Source organism: Tachypleus tridentatus, chromosome 12 (genome assembly GCF_004210375.1).
Source record: "Tachypleus tridentatus isolate NWPU-2018 chromosome 12, ASM421037v1, whole genome shotgun sequence".
Classification (NCBI taxonomy): domain Eukaryota; kingdom Metazoa; phylum Arthropoda; class Merostomata; order Xiphosura; family Limulidae; genus Tachypleus; species Tachypleus tridentatus.
Genome location: NC_134836.1, coordinates 46,890,798 through 46,907,836, shown reverse-complemented (window position 1 = coordinate 46,907,836; position 17,039 = coordinate 46,890,798). Strand labels below are relative to the sequence as shown.

Genomic DNA, 17,039 nt, shown 5'->3' with positions numbered 1-17,039 from the left:
GCCAAATTTCGCAGCAACGCGGTCTATCTTCAATTTTTCGGTCAAAATCTCGTAACAAGATCCAACTGATATCCCACACTCTTCAGCAAGCTCCCTGACAGTCAGACGTCGATTTGCTCGCACCAGGGTGTTGATTTTGTCGACGTGTGGGTCGTCAGTTGACGTGGAAGGACGTCCAGGACGCTCATCATCTTCAATAGACTGTCAACCATCCTTAAAACATTCATGCCACTTGAAACATGCCGTACGATTCATAGCAACATCACCGTAAGCCGTGTTAAGCATAGCAAAAGTTTCAGTCGCAGATTTTCCGAGTTTAACACAAAATTTCACAGCAAGTCGTTGCTCCTTCAGGTCATTCATTCTGAAATCCGCCAAACGAAAAAAATCGCACTTCACTTAAAACCGCGTAGCTAATACAAAAATAAAGATATCTGCAATCGGGAAATGGCGTCGTAATCAGCTGATCTGTGCAAACCTAGCGACACCAAGCGGATTCCCCTGGAACCAACTGGAGCCGCGCAATTCAAACAGTCCGCGTATTTTTTGAACAGCCCTCGTAATTTAACTTCTGTGGTTTTCTGAAGACAACTTACTCAAAGAGGCAAGTTTAGGAACTAACAATACAAAAATAGCAAAAGAGTTATCTCGTCTGTTCTTGGTATATGTATAAGAATTTTCAGTAGTGAGTAACATTGAATTAACCAAGGATTTAAAACCAACATGAAATGGGCAATGTGGAACATGAGATGCATGTAAACGTTTACGTCGTATGTTCATATGTATACATATAACACATGACATGAAAGATATTTACAGACATGAAACCACACTGAAATCATATTCTATCTGTACATAATATTATGCAAATTTTAACTGAAAATAAAGTGCAAGGACATATTCCATGACGTATATACGCGTAGAATATCACTATAAAATTAATCATTCAGATTATTAAAAATTTATTGCCCTTTGTGATATAAGTAAATCTTCCTTGGGGAAAACGAATACTTTGGAAACAAACAGTTAAGCGTAGGTTTGGTTTGGTTTGAATTTCGCGCAAAGCTACTAGAGGGCTATCTGAGCTAGCTGTCCCTAATGTAGCAGTGTAAGGGTAGGCAGCTAGTCATCACCACCCACAGCCAACTCTTGAGCTACTCTTTTACCAATGAGTAGTGGGATTGACCGTCACATATAACGCCCCCAAGGCTGAAAGGGCGAGCGTGTTTGGTGTGACGGGGATTCGAACCCGCAACACTCAGATTACGAGTCGAGTACCTTAGCCACCTGGCCATTCCGGGCTTGTTAAGTGTAGGTATGGAAAGCTAAAGATATATGTATTGTGCTATTTGATTTTCCTTCACTGTTTATTCCATTTTGTAGCCTTACAAGCGAAACAACACTTACTCGTATGTTATACTTTTTATAACAACTCGTATCTTCTCTAGGATATAAGATTGGTAAAAATGCCCACTATTTACAATTTGAACAATTAATTCAAAACCGTTGATGGTGAGAGATTAAAATTATAATTGTGTTCGTTGTTTATGTTCCTTTAATGGTGATATTTAACAATTAAAATAGTGTCTTGTAGTCATTGATGGAATATATAAAATAAATATGGAGAAATTTACTAATAGTTTGTAAATTAGAAAAAAAAAGACAACAAAATCTTAAGTGGGTTTATATATAAAAATTTCAGCCAATGTTTAATTCATAGAGAAATCTGTCTCACATCACAGTAGCTAGAATTATGTATATAATTTTCTTTCCAAAACCGATATAATTCGTATAGACTAAACTTTTGTATACTTAATACGATTTCGAAAAACAAAAATGTATAAGTCAGTAAAATTTATATACCACAGAACACAGAAGTTTTATTTCTCATTAGCAATTTTACATAAATACACGTAATTATATTATAAATATAATTTCTTTGGTCGTTGTTATCCATTAATTTCTTATATGGGATCGTGTAATCAATTGCAAGTATATCAAAATTTGAAACATATATGTTGTTATTGTGCATGTTCCATGTTTTGTATAAGACTGTTCGTGATCTATGCTTCTTTTCGTATATGAGTGTGTGTGTGTGTTTTTTTTTCTTATTGCACACCCACATCGGGCTATTTGCTGTGTCCACTGAGGGTTCGTATATGATCAGTTACTGAAAAGAGAAAAAAATCGATGCTAATTGTTTACATGACATTGGTAATAATTGTTACATTAGTCAACTTAAGGTGCTAAACGTATTGGAAATAAATTGTGCATATTTCACAGAATGATTATACGCAGTGACATAAGATAAATTATAGTAAGTCTGAGTTTGAATAACCCAATTCTGATGTACATAAAGTGACACTGAACAAGAAGAAATGCATAGCTTGAAAATAAGTAAGGACAACTCAGATAAATTTACTAAATCAGCCTTAAATTGTCGAATTCGAAAACTATAAAACTAGATAAGTTATACGAACTAAGTTGGCTCGCATGGCCATGTAGATAAGGCATCGACTCCTAATCCGAAGATCGCGGGTTCGAAGCTCCGTCACACCAAACATGCTCGCCCTTTCAGCCATGGGGGCGTTATAACGTGACGGTTATTCCCACCAGTTGTTGGTAAAAGAGTAGCTCAAAAGTTGGCGGTTGGTGGCGATGACTAGTTATCTTCACTCTAGTCTCACGCTGCTATATTAGGGATGGCTAGCAAATATAGCTCTCGTGTAGCTTTGCGCAAAATTCAAAACAAACCAAACCAAACTAAGTTTCCCGTGCTATAAGTATTTTTCTTGTATGATTGTTATTCAGTCATTTGGGAAACGATGTAAGTGAATTGGCCTTTGTTCTATACCTGTGTATCCCTTTTTAAATAAATCGAACTAAATCTAAACTAATGAAAAGGGTCACGCTAACGTTAGTGTATAAGTTATACTTTGCATGAACTTATCAAATAATTTCATCAATTTAACGCACCGGAAAAGAAATTATCGAGTTAGAAAAGCACATAGTTTATCATTGTTGTATTTCTCATCCATTACCACTTGACCAAATTGTGTGTTAATGTGTGTACACTCAGAACTGCCAAATTTCTAGACCGATTGCCGTCACACCTGACATGCATCGTCAGGTAATACCTTCTTCTGTAATACCTTCTGTATTACATGTATTGTAATACCTACTCGGGATGGGTATGGAGGGTGAGGTACATGAGATCCCTCTATTTTTACCCTATATTGCCTCCTTGTGTGATGTTAAACGAAGTGACACCTACCATGTAATAGCCTAGAACACACGTAACATTGACATTAGCAACCACGATGATTAAAAACCGCACAACAGATGCAATAATAGAGAATTTTGCGTAAATTTTAATCGTGAGTTATGGTGCAGGATAACATTTCTTTATTTTTTTTATCTCATATAATAAAATACTATTACTAGAGACAGTCATTTAATATTATAATATACAGTGTGTAAAATACGGGTATGATGCTGCTTTCTGTAACAATGAATGACTGCAGAAAGTAGCATAGCATAAAAATATCCAAGAGTATTTAGTCATGTTCTCCATCTTAACATATTATAATGATATTGAATTTGTTTTTCAAGTTCAATCAGCTGGTGAAAAAGTAGAGTTTCCCTGTCTATATTTACTTCAATTTCAAAAATTGGCGGTGGATGATGTTGACTTGTTTGCTCTCCTTCTAGTCTTTCGCTGCTAAATTAGGGACGGCTACTCCGATAGATGTGTGCCACCAGATGACTCTGTTCGAGAATCTAACGTCATCATAAAAAGTATTCTAACGGTCTTGGTTCTGCATGGCCAGGTGGTTAAGGCACTCGACTCGTAATCTGAGGGTCGCGGGTTCGAAACCCCGTCACACCAAACATGCTCGATCTTTCAGCCGTGGGGGCGTTATAATGTAACGGTCAATCCCACTATTCGTTGATAAAAGAGTAGCCCAAGAGTTGGCGGTGGATGGTGATGGCTCACTGCCTTCCCTCTAGTCTTACACTGCTGAATTAGGGACAGCTAGCGCAGATAGTTTTCGAGTAGCATTGTGCGAAATTCAAAGCAAACCAAACTTAACCTAACAATCTTAAGGGACTCAGAAGGAAAAAAATGTTGATCGCTTTCATTAGAAGAGTTTTGAACATAAGCCACATACTTTGAACATTAACATAATTTATATGTAGCCAGCGTTTCAATGTAAGTCAGTAAGTCGGGCTTCCTCCACCTTTCGAAAGCGTTCGGGATATAAGGTTTTTTTATTCGTTCCTATCAAGATTTCTTGAACCTACATGTTTCTCTCACATCACGACGCGATTTCCACCTTCTGCATTTTGCAACACTAACAGCCTAGATTACATTGAAGTAACTGAATATTTATGCGTCTCTAACATAATTTCTTATTGGACAGTGGAAAGTGCATAGCAGACCGATAAACATTTTATGTGAGTTAACAAATTCAACGATTTTCATAACGTAAAGCCACAATCTGCAATAAGCTTACTTTTCTCCATTTTAATATTTTAATAAATCTCTACTTTATAGTTTCAGGCACTCATATTATTAAAAAATGCAAAGTAGATTGTTTTGAACATATTTTTGTAGTTGAACGGTAGGTTGTCATTATAAATGTGTGGAGCTTCCAAGTGGCAAAGCGATGTGTAAGCAGACTTACAACGCTAAGAACCGGGTTTCGATATCCGTGGTGAGCAGAACAGAGATAGCCCATTGTGTAGCTTTGTGCTTAACTTCGAACAAATGTGTAAAATAGCTTTCTTTGGTTTTAAAAATACAAGTATAAATATTTAATTTTTCTTTTAGAATGTATTGGTTTATTTTGAATTTCGCGCAAAGCTACTCGAGGGCTATCTGCGCTAGCCATCCCTAATTTTGTGGTATAAGACTAAAGGGAAGGCAGCTGGTCATCATCACTCACCGTTAATTCTTCGGCTACTCTTTTACCAATGAATAGTAGGATTGATCGTAAGATAATAACTCCCCGTACGCCCACATACGTGCCGTATGTTTGGTATGACGGGTATTCGAACCTGCGATCCTCGGAAAACGAGTCGTGCGCCTTAACCACCTAACCATGCGGGACCTTTGTTTTTGTCCGTAATACATAACGTCTGACACATATAAAACACACAGAATTTTGTTACTATTTTTAATAATGCTTAACGTGTGTTATACTACTTGTTTTCAGTACTTTAGGATGTGTCAAATTTATTTCTACTTTTGCATTTTGAAAGATGAACATGATTTTGACGTTTTGTTTTCTCTTGCTAAATTAAATCTATACTAAATGAAATACGACCTTCGCACGCAATTTCATTTTGTGTTTGACAATAAAAGTTAAATGGTACTTTTGTTCAAAATAATACAGAAGTTCATTATTCAGTCTGTTGGTACATCATTATAAAACCGATATGTATAACAGTTACCATGCCAACGTGTTTGCTATAGTTTTTAGAACCTCACTGTGTTTTCATTTCGAAAATAGTAATGCATGTATACTGATGAAGTGTTGAGTACTGAAATGAACCATCATCTAAATTAATAGATCATCGACCTTTACAATGTTGCACCACATTAATGCAAAAAAAATAAGAGGTAGTATATTGGAAAAGACGTATAATTGTAATATGATGCTATATTACAATATGATTTCGATTTTTTTGTAGCGAGTATATGTCTGCACTGCATACCAAGATCACAAACGGTTTCAAAGTGTATGATGTGAATATCAGAATTAATTACCTATACCTATGTAACCAACATGATCTAGTAATAACGTTATTGAAGATTGTGACTGTATCCAATAGGTTTGGTTTGGATAGTTTTAAATTTCGTGCAAAGCTACACGAGGGCTATCTGCACCAGCCGCTCCTAATTTAGCAGTGTTAGACTGCAGGGAAACAGCTAGTCATCGCCACCCATCGCCAACTTTTGGGTTACTTTTTTACCAACGAATAATGGTGTGATTGGCCGATAAATTATAACTCCCCCACGGCTGAAAGGGCAAGCATGTTTGGTACGACAGGGATTCGAACCCGCAACCATCAGATTACGAGTCGAACGCCTTAACCAACCTGGCCATGCCGGGTTAAAATTGGTTCTTCTAGTTCCAAATCTTTGGGAGAAACAAATTCACAACGTGAGTTAATATTGGATTACATTTAAATGTGCTATTTTACTAATCCAAGATGTATGCTGCTCTGCCTAAGTTATTTGCTCACGTGATATTCGAACAGTACAGAAACAGCTTAATCCGAATAAATGCTTCTCCCATTATGCCTTTTTATTTTGTTTAAGTTCTAGTTCCAAATGTTTGATCAGTAGAGAATGCAAGAAATATATATAGCTTAACCTTTACAACTGACCGTCCAAATAGTCTTGAATTGTCTTAAAATATTAAATTATCTTTTGAGAAAAAAATCAGCTAATTTAGATGAGAACAAAAATAACTATATATTAATGAAAATATCTTATAAATCAAAAGATATAAAAACCATGATCATTAAAATTCGTATTTCCAATTAACTACATTTTCAAACACTTGTTGCTTCAAAACTTGGAGCCTGGCATGGCCAAGCGTGTTACGGCGTGCGACTCGTAATCTGAGGGTCGCGGGTTCGCATCTCCGTCGCGCCAAACATGCTCGCCCTTTCAGCCGTGGGGGCGTTATAAAGTTACGGTCAATCCCACTATTCGTTGGTAAAAGAGTAGCCCAAGAGTAGACGGTGGGCGGTGATGACTAGCTGCCTTCCCTCTAGTCTTACACTGCTAAATTAGGGACGGCTAGCACAGATAGTCCTTGAGTAGCTTTGTGCGAAATTCAAAAACAAACAAACAATCAAAACTTGGTCGTACGCGCTTTTCGTGGGAGAGTCCACAAAGATTTTTCTTGCTACCTAAAACTTTTCCATTCGGCAGAACGAAAGCCACACTATATCAACTTCATTACAATTTCTTTTTATTGAAACTGTACAACCACACTTAAGAAATTTAGTTTTCCGTTCGCCTCTAAACTGATAATCAACCAATAGTAAAAAAATCATTACTTAGCAAAACTTGTGACTTATTGATAAGATTCCAATTTCAAAGCGTTTCACAACAAGCGAAACGTGCCGAGTAGTTTGTTCAGATTCCTTTAATTTGATTATTCCAACTCTTCAAATGTATGTTTTTGGAGAGTACACGAAAGAGATCTCACAAATGCTTTCTATTCACAAATGGTTATAGGTAGTTTACTTAGAGATATTTTCTTTATTACTATAACAAAAGAGCGTTTATCATATTCTACCACTTATAACGCTTACAACCAACCTCAACGTATTTCGATACTGTAATGCTAAGTTCCCAATATCAAGCAATGATCTCATACACAGCAGATTGTTTTACACATTGTGGTTATTTAACCCATTGATTTTTCCACCCTTATTGTACATTATAATATTTCCTCTCAAATTTTGTCGTTGTTCAAGACATTTTCTTTTGTCATCTCCGATGTAATAAACATTCTTCTATGGCTTTTCTCTGTATTTACATGCACTGACGTTTTATGCAAAAAATGTACTGGATGAAACCATGTCGTATGGTTAATGGATGTCAAGTTATTACCTGGCATGGCAATAACAAATAATTTGAAAATATTTTTCACTTTTTCACGGCAAAGAAAGTAATCAATTACATTTATCGACAGGTACAAAAAAGTATTCACAAATACTATTATATGAAAATGGCTATAAGCTACACAAACATATCTCATTTACTAGTAATGTGTAAATTTCATTAAATATATACCTGAGCTGAACAGTTGAGCTTGCATTCAACACAATTTCGTTGTGAATTTCTTTCGTATAACCATGGCATGGCCAAGCGTGTTAAGGCGTGCGACTTGTAATCCTCATTGCGCCATCCCCATCGCGCGAAACACTTATTAAATGATACAGTTATCAGTTACAAGTATAGTCTTGTAAGTTATAGTATCCCTCTGGAGATTTAAAGTTGTTTTGAGAGAGCGAAAAGAACAAGCCCTATTTTTGCATTTCTCCAGTAAAGATGGAAGTTTTATTTCCTATTTTTTGAAAATCAAAAAGAAAAATCGAAAAACTAAATACTTATTATAAAAACATATTACAATTAAATAAATTGTTAGCTAATACAAAAGTAATTAAATAACTATTTACCTGCCAATACTGGCAATTTCCATTTTAATAGACAATGAAATAACGTTTTGTGGAGAAATCTTACACCATATTTCAATGATATATTATTTAAATAGTTGTATATTTTTAGAGCCATTATTTATTGCACCTTGCATAAAACATTCTATACAACAAACTTAAGAAAAGCAGGATAAATATATTTATATTGATGTCATATGTCCAGTTAAAAATGAGCATGAGTTTCAGTGAATTACTTTCATGCCTTAAAATTAATTATTACACAAGAAAAATAAAATATACTAACCAAACTAATACTTCATTGAAACAACCTAAAGAGAGTAAAAAGTACCATTATGTCTATATATTATTGATTTTAGTAAATACACATTGTTACATATTGCAATTTCAAATAGCCTAAAACTGGGTGAACTTTTAGATGTTAAATAAGTGACGATATGTATCTAGTTTATATTTGCCAGTAAGACTGACACACAGTTTATTTTTAATACAAACATATTTCAGCATACAAAGAATAATACAATTTACAATTGTGGTTATTACAAATTATGATCTAGGTACAAGAGTTTTACAAACTTATAAACAGTTTCGAGTCTTCTTTCTGGTCTGAAATTTCCTTCATGTCTTAATAAAGAGTAAATTAGTTTCAAGTTGCTGAAGATACAATTCACCTAACGTGAACCTAATTAGCTCTGCGATCTTTCCTCTTTGCTGATCACACGTCGAGTTTTTCACCGCTGAAGTTATATAATCTCTTAGCAAATGTACAATGTTCGATGTGAATCTGCTGAAGTTAAATTTCTTGTAATGTTTGAAGTTTATAAATGTTCCTACTCAAATATCTAAAGTTTTATCACAATTATAGATTCCGACGTTTATGGTATATCAACTACAGCAAACCAATAATATTTTTGATGACAAGAGGCTCATTTGAAATAAAAAATATCTGCCTCCTTCGGTCATAACATTGTTCTCTACTTTATTTTAATAAACGTTTTAGTACCCATACCACTCGTCTTGAGATACAAAACAATAATATATATTCTCTTGCCACGTGGCGTTGGTTACATTTACAGGCGTGAGAAGAGTTTCTAGAAATTTCAGCCTGCACAACAATGCAGACGGTACCTTAACGCTTCCGTACACAAATATTTTATTTTTTACATTCGAGAATCTTCAACAACGTTTTTGAATAGGTGGGAATTTCACAATACAGATTTAATAGTATAAGTTATGTACATTTTTAAATATAAATTTTACCTAAATAAATATCCATATCAAAATAGATAAACGATATTAAATCCGTCACAATGCGAACAAGTCGGCCATAATTTTTACCGTAAATAATCGCCAAATGATATGTTCACTTTCAAATAACGTTACTGATTTAAAACTGATGAAATCTGTAGGTCACACATAGACTTAAATTATCTTAAAACATATCTTTCGTTAGATAATGCTATGTATTAAAAAGTGAAAATATTCGATAATATGAAATTTATATCAAGCTCCTTAGATTAAAAAAATGCTTCTCACAGACAGTAGTAGGTTGACATAAGCATATATACACAATTTTTTAGTATTACGAAAGAAAGATGAAACACAATTGTTCATATAATTTCCAACAACAAAAAAACAAAACAATAATCTCTAGCCCAAGATATCCCTGAACTGTGTTGTATTTCTCAAAAATATGAAATATTCATTTTGGCGACCTTTTCAGATAACATTTTCTTATAGATGACCAAAATGTTATTTTTACGTTTCAAAATTAAAACACACATATGCGTACATAAATCAATATATACAAGACAAATTATTTCGAATGGTGGGACAAACATTTGATCAATATTTTAGTCAGATGTACCTATTCGCTTAATAAATAAATATGTTTAAATGTGTAAGTTCTGTAAGTTCAGTCCTATTTGTCAGATAAAGATAAAGAAGACTGTAAGAAGATATAAGTCCAAATAAGATACAAATATTATCTACTTGTCATGAGAGACTAAACAAAATCTGCTATAATTTTATTATTTTTATTTTATCTTTATCTTGGCCTAACATGATTGCCTTTTCAGCCGCGGGTGTTTATAATGTTACGGTCAATCTCGTTATTCAATGGTAAAAGAGTAGCTCAAGAATTGATGGTGGGTTGTGATGACTAGCTGCCTTCCATTTAGTCCTACACTGCTAAATTAGGGATGGCTAGCGCAAAAACGGTAATTCTTGTACTCTGAATCTGAAAATAATATTCATTTTTCACTCTCAGTACAAATTGTTCACAAAAACCGATATGCACATTCACATAAGTGGATAACTTTCACTGAAATTCGATCACATTTTGTTATGTATAAAATGTTGACAACACTAGATATACATTTCTCTAGGCCAATTGCGACGTAAGAGTCTTATCGATCGTTCCAGAACCCAAACATAAAACACATAATAATAAAAAATATTCATTGTAGTAAACGAAATAACAATATGATCTCAATAAGAGTTCGTTTTATTCCATTCGTAAAAGAATATCATTTCGTCATAGAAAAAAAATTGAATATTATTTTCAAAATCTGCTAATCTGAATTATGAAAAATCTGTTATTAAAATGAAAACAACTTTTAAAATTTGAAACTGTTTCAATAAGATTCTTTTTCTTAATTGAGATTTCACCTTAAACCTTAAACATTAAATAATATATAAAGTGCATTAGTGTATAACTTATGTATATAGAGAAGCCAATTTTACCAGTTTAAATTTTTTTTTATCCATGTGGTTGAGATTTCACTTTAAACCTTAAACATTAAATGATTTATAAAGTGCATTAGTGTATAACTTATGTATATAGAGAAGCCAATTTTACCAGTTTAAATTTTTTTTTATCCATGTGGTTGAGATTTCACTTTAAACCTTAAACATTAAATGATTTATAAAGTGCATTAGTGTATAACTTATGTATATAGAGAAGCCAGTTTTACCAGTTTAAAATTTTTCTATCCATGTGGTTGAATAACTTCTTAAAAATAAGCAAATGTGAAGTGTTTCTTATTTTACAATTCTTACAAATAAAACAGGACAAAATTTGCGTATAAAAGTTTAAATCCATACAAAAAATCGGTTTTCAGGTGAACTTAAAAAATAAACAGAGTGAATAACTAGCTACAAGAAATTAAATACAAATATATGAAAATATAATATAACATGCTAGTTTTTCAAGAAGTGAAGAGATCACAATATTTCTAATTCAGAAAATAAGAAATTATTTCCTTTTGATAAGCCCTAATAAGAATTTTGTTTGAAAAGGTTTTCAATTAAAAGATAGGCGCAAACTTACACACTAAAGTATCTGCATTGTGCCCGCCGAGGGTATAATATCTCATTGCTATTGTTATAAGTTCTTATGCTTTCTCGTTGAGCCACTGGAAAGCTAATATATATGTAAGTTTAACACGTTGTAAAGTATTTGCACTGTGATAGAAACATGTTCTAATTGCTTTTATGAGATAATTTCTTTTTCCTCTCAAAACTAACTTGATATATAAGCGCGATTAAGGGATTTCTACCATATAGAACAAAAAAGATGTTTTAGAAGGCATAACAATACTGTTGAAGAATTCTGCATTGTGTTTGACATTCTGTATAAAACGTATGACGATTCTACATGTTACGACAACATATATTTCTATTCTTTCATCGACTACGAATCTGGCCTCAACGCTTCTCAGCTTGAGCGCCCTCTATCAGATTTTTTGATGTATTTTAAGGTGACTCGTCCTCAATATTTCTTTTGTTGTTGCTGTTCAATGAAAATGTACACCCGCTGTTCCTTGCTAAAAATAAAGCAAATCTCTCATTTGATGGGAGTCATTAGTTCAGTTTAAACTGAGCAAGCCCTCAGTTAAAGCTTCTATTGTGCCCTAAGGTAACATTGATTGAGTGTGTTTTTTTTTTCTTCGTGGATGAAGGAGCTTTTGTGTTTCCAACCTTATTTAAATGCTGTGTTAGCGAATTCCTTGTTGATCCCAAGCACTGTTTTGTGTCTGGTAGAATGTACAAGGTGGCATTTTGAGACTTCAGTATGGAGGACTGACATTAACTGTTCTTAACTTACTCCATGGACGTTCACTTTGTACTGAAATTAAGACACGGATAAAGTATATTTGCAGTTTATTTTAACCTAGATGTGTTTTTTATTTTATATTGTATTTGTGTATGTAAAACTGATGAGGAGATTTCCCGGCAAATCTGCTTTCTATGTATGTATACTGGCTGTTAAATATAAGCATAACTAAAACTGCATACGTTTGGATAACAGATTTACTGCTCTAACATTTAGCAAACACAGATTTCCTTATAAATTTATCTCTGTTAGGTTCCCTTTGCTATAGAGAGTTGAGATGCGTTATATCAAAATGATTTTGCTTATACAAACCAAGAAGTAACCTTAGAGTTTCAACGAATATGAGGTAGTAGTGGTACGGAGTGTATCAGTACTACATTTTGATATATATACTTTCGTAGGTAGTGTTATGCCTTCAAAAATTTATTGCGTTTGGTAGAAGTATGTATTAGCTCTTTCCATCGCATACTTTTCTTGCACTAAAATCGTTAAAACATGTTCATACGAAGATTTGGAATTTCCGAGACCATGAGGTCCCTTAAACTTAATGACATTGGAAAACACAGGAGTATGGACTAGTAGGAGGCACGACCTTCATCCAGAATGAGACTCACGACAAGTTGTACTCCTCTTGTAAAAACACATAAGCAACCGTGTCTTGTAAAAGTTAAGAATCCACGAACACAAGACAACATAGTACATAACATAATCAAGAATAATATTTGTCTAGACGCGAGGCAAACGGGACATAAATTATACAAAATACGACTTCTAATCATACCACCTGTTCAATACATATCCCAAGTAGATGGAGCGTGAAATGGATATTCATTCTATTCTGGTGAAGTCGCAAAACGAAACCCCCACATATTTCTATCTTACTGAACTGTTAAAGCAGACACAGAAAACCCTTCATACTTCTAAGTTGGACGTATTATAAAAAAACTAATAATAAATTAGGAGCAATGTGCTCTGGATATGAGAGCTTTACGAGTGGGCCTTTTCTAATAGAAACTACGCCAGTGCTATTATCAATACATCCGAACTGGCGATATAGATTATAACGACGTGGTGAGTCTTTAAAACGGTTTCTATACAAAGTTTGAGGGCTATCTGTGGTAGCCGTCCCTAACTTAGCAGTGTAAGACTAGACGGAAGGCAGCTAGTCATCACCACCAACCACCAACTCTTGGGCTACTCTTTCACAAACGAATAGTAGGATTGACTGGGATTCGAACCCGCAACGCTTGGATTAGGAGTCGCACGCCTTAACACACTTGGCCATGACGGGCCACTCTCTACAAACTACTCCATCGTCTATAACGTTTTCAGATATTTTTAACTAGTGACACGTATAATTTAATATCTTATGACACACTGTGCTAAACGAATCGTGATAATCTTATATTGCTTTCTGTTTTATTTTTATTTTTAGCTTTACACGGTCACGCATATTAAAGATATTTTAGCGTATTCCGACGTTTCATTAAACACTATTTGAAATACTCTAGCATGTCTACAATATAACATCCGCAGATACATTTACTTATGATTTTTAAGATGAAGTGAAGTAATATAGTACACACTTATTGACGGTAATAAGTTGATTTTTATGGGTTGTTCTGTTTTCTCATAACGTGTGTTAATCAGATTTGTGTTGTGTTTTTCGTTTTATTGAATCAATAATTTTATTCCAATTTTACAAAATAAACTACTTTCCCTTCCCCCTTCCATTGAAATTGTTAAGCATTCTGATTTCATTTGCATGCAGAATAGCACCACTCTACTGTTAGTACCATAAGACAAACAGTTTTATCTTTTCTTAACAACCCTATGAAGAATACAAGAATATTTGCTTGCAATAAACCAAGACAAAACACGTTCATATGCTCATTGAGATAAAACAAAACCGGTCTGGAATAGTCATTAAAATTGGTTTTGAAATAATTTACGTAACTGAATCTCAGTAATAGCCTTAGTGTCTGCCTTGTATGACTAATAATTCGCTAATACATGCTCACTTAGTTAAATAGTTTATGCTCAAATGGCATCTCGGATGCAGGTTTTGTTATTTATCTTCCTTATGCTTGGTGGATAGTATTATATAACGCCAACCTGCCATATGACAGCTATTGTTGTAATTTTTTATTTCATAAATTGTTAAATATATATATGTGTGTGTGTGTGTATACAAGAAATAAATGCCGAAACGTTTCGGAATCTGTTATATATGTGTATACATATTTCTTTGGAATCATTACAAATTTGGAGAGTGTTTGTTTTCTAAAGTCACACTCTCTACCGTGTCCACTGCTGGTAGCTGTACGTCATATTATAGCGTTGTTAATTTCGTAGACTTACCTCAGTTCCATCAGGGGACAAATTTAGATAGAAATAATTTTGATACTGAAAGGGCATTGTACATTAAATATTCTACCAATTAAACAGCGATAAAATATACGTACAATTATGCTTTTGTAGCATACTAAATATTAAATAAAGAAGTGTAGCTCAGACACACAACTGAAACGTAGAACTTACCTCCATCAGCATACGATTCGGAACCGTACCCATCTTGAAGGCCATTTGCCCAGGTTCCTTCGTATTTGGCACCAGAGCTGAGGGACTGCCGAACACCATAACGGCCCTTCATTCCCTGGGTCCACTCCCCGCGGTACACCCAAAGGTTACGAGTCTCTACACCTAGTCCGTGGCGTTTGCCGTTTTGCCACTGGCCTTCGTAGATGCTGCCACTGGGCCAAGTATACACTCCAGAAACTTCGAATCCGAAGTGCCACGACCCAGTATACTCGCCCTGTCCCTTGGGGCCCGTGCACACACCGTGCCCATGGGCTTTCCCGTCCTCCCAGCCTCCGCAGTACGTACCTCCATCGTCGAAGTCGAAACGTCCACCAGTTGTAGTGGTGCGAGGTTGCACGTTGTGTGCTGTCATGAGCCCAAATGGCGTGTTGATGCACCATCCAGTATCAGATCAGCCCTAGGTATTGTTCACACAATGACGTAACTTTTTTGTAAACGCTGATAAATATTGTTGTTTGTTTGAACCGGTTGCAAATATCTAAACAGAACCTAAAAAGCGCCAGGCGATAAAAGTTGTCACTGCCAGCTGTGCCTAGAAAGATTTGCTACAATCAGAGTAGCGAGGTTCATGCTGTGTGAACTGCTAACTCAGAAGAATATCTAGATTTTGAAATCCGCAGTTCGTTAAGATGTATAGTGTCGCAACGTACAAAACGTAGACAGCAAACAGTGTGCCATTACACTCGAGCTGCGCTTTCAAATAGGATTGGTCTCCTGTTAGCTATCCATGTAAAATTACAAGAATTTGCGCATGTACGCTCCTATGGTTAGAGCTCCATTCGAAAGAAACAAACAGCTAAACTATTTAAGCTTACCTGATGATGGATGTTCTAATGTTTTTCCGGAAAATACAAAAATATATAAATAATTAGAAGTAGTGATTGAAACATCGTAAACAAAGTTATCATATTCCAATAATATAACAGGATAAAATTAAAAGAAAACCGAAAACAGAACAACCTTTCTATTCTATTAGCAGCTACATCTTGGCACTGAGTTTAATTCAGTCTCGCGTTGCTTGTGGCGTGGTTAGCGTGTCTCAGGTGCAGTCTTTGTGACGTCAGACTAGGACGTACGAATATAACTGCATTACCACAGTTCAACAAAATTTCAACTCTTATCTCACTTTCTGTCGAGTTGTGTTTTTATTCTGTGCTTATTAAGGGCAGCACTGTACATCGTCCTTTTATTTGTTCGTATTATTAAATGATGTTTTGTACCTCGAGAGACCAAAATAGTATTCACAAGTAACATTTATTGAATTAAATATGAACATAATGTTCACTCAGTGGCACAGCGGCATGTCTTCGGACTCACGCCGCTAGAAACAGTTTCGATATCCATGGCGTGCAGAGGACATACGGCCTATTGTATAGCGTTGTGCTTAATTCCAAACAAACATAATGATAGTACAAGTTGAAATACGCACAACTGTGAACTAATACAAAAAAATTGTTTATTTGTTTTCAGTTAAATTTTACAGGAAGCTACACCTACGGCTATCTGCGCTAGCTATCCTTAAGTTTGCACTGTAAGACTAGAGGGAAGGCACCTAGTCATCACCATTCTCTGTCAACTCCTGAGCTACTCTTTTGTCAACGAATAATGAATTGACCGTCACATTATTACGCAGTACGGCTGAAAGGCCAAGCATGCTTGGTGGGGCGAGGATTTGAACCCTTGACCCTTAAATTACGAATCAAGCGCCCTAATAACTTGACCATGCCGGGCCGTTAAGAATAGACATGTAATATAAGCATATTTTCAAAATATATGATATTGACTATTAATTTTATTTCAGAAATATTCTCCAAATAACAAAATTTAGTCAACTTTGAAAACGACATATCTGTTTTAATGTTGGTTGAAAGGGATTCATATAAATAATAAATTACTTAAACGTCAAAATCATTGCATTCCACTCATACAAAAATATGGCATCTAATAAGAATAGTGGGTGTGTGATTTTAACGTTGTAAATCCATAGACATACCGCTGTACCAGCGGAGGACAGTGAGTGAGTAACGCCACTGAGATATAAGTTGTTTTTTTTATCTAATATATGGGATAATTAATTCACATACTTTTTTGGGATAATTAATTCACATACTTTTTTTGG

At 34.8% G+C, this 17,039-nt stretch overlaps 1 protein-coding gene across 1 annotated transcript in view; it reads right to left on the bottom strand.

Moving 5' to 3' along the window:
* Positions 1–15,956, bottom strand: part of LOC143233201 (uncharacterized) — a 59,443-nt gene extending 43,487 nt beyond the window's left edge. Inside the window, exon 1 of the mRNA XM_076469174.1 lies at positions 14,861–15,956. Within this exon, the coding sequence (XP_076325289.1) occupies positions 14,861–15,272 (412 nt within the window). The 5' untranslated portion in view covers positions 15,273–15,956. The remainder of the gene's footprint in view (positions 1–14,860) is intronic.
* Positions 15,957–17,039: the final 1,083 nt, after the last annotated feature.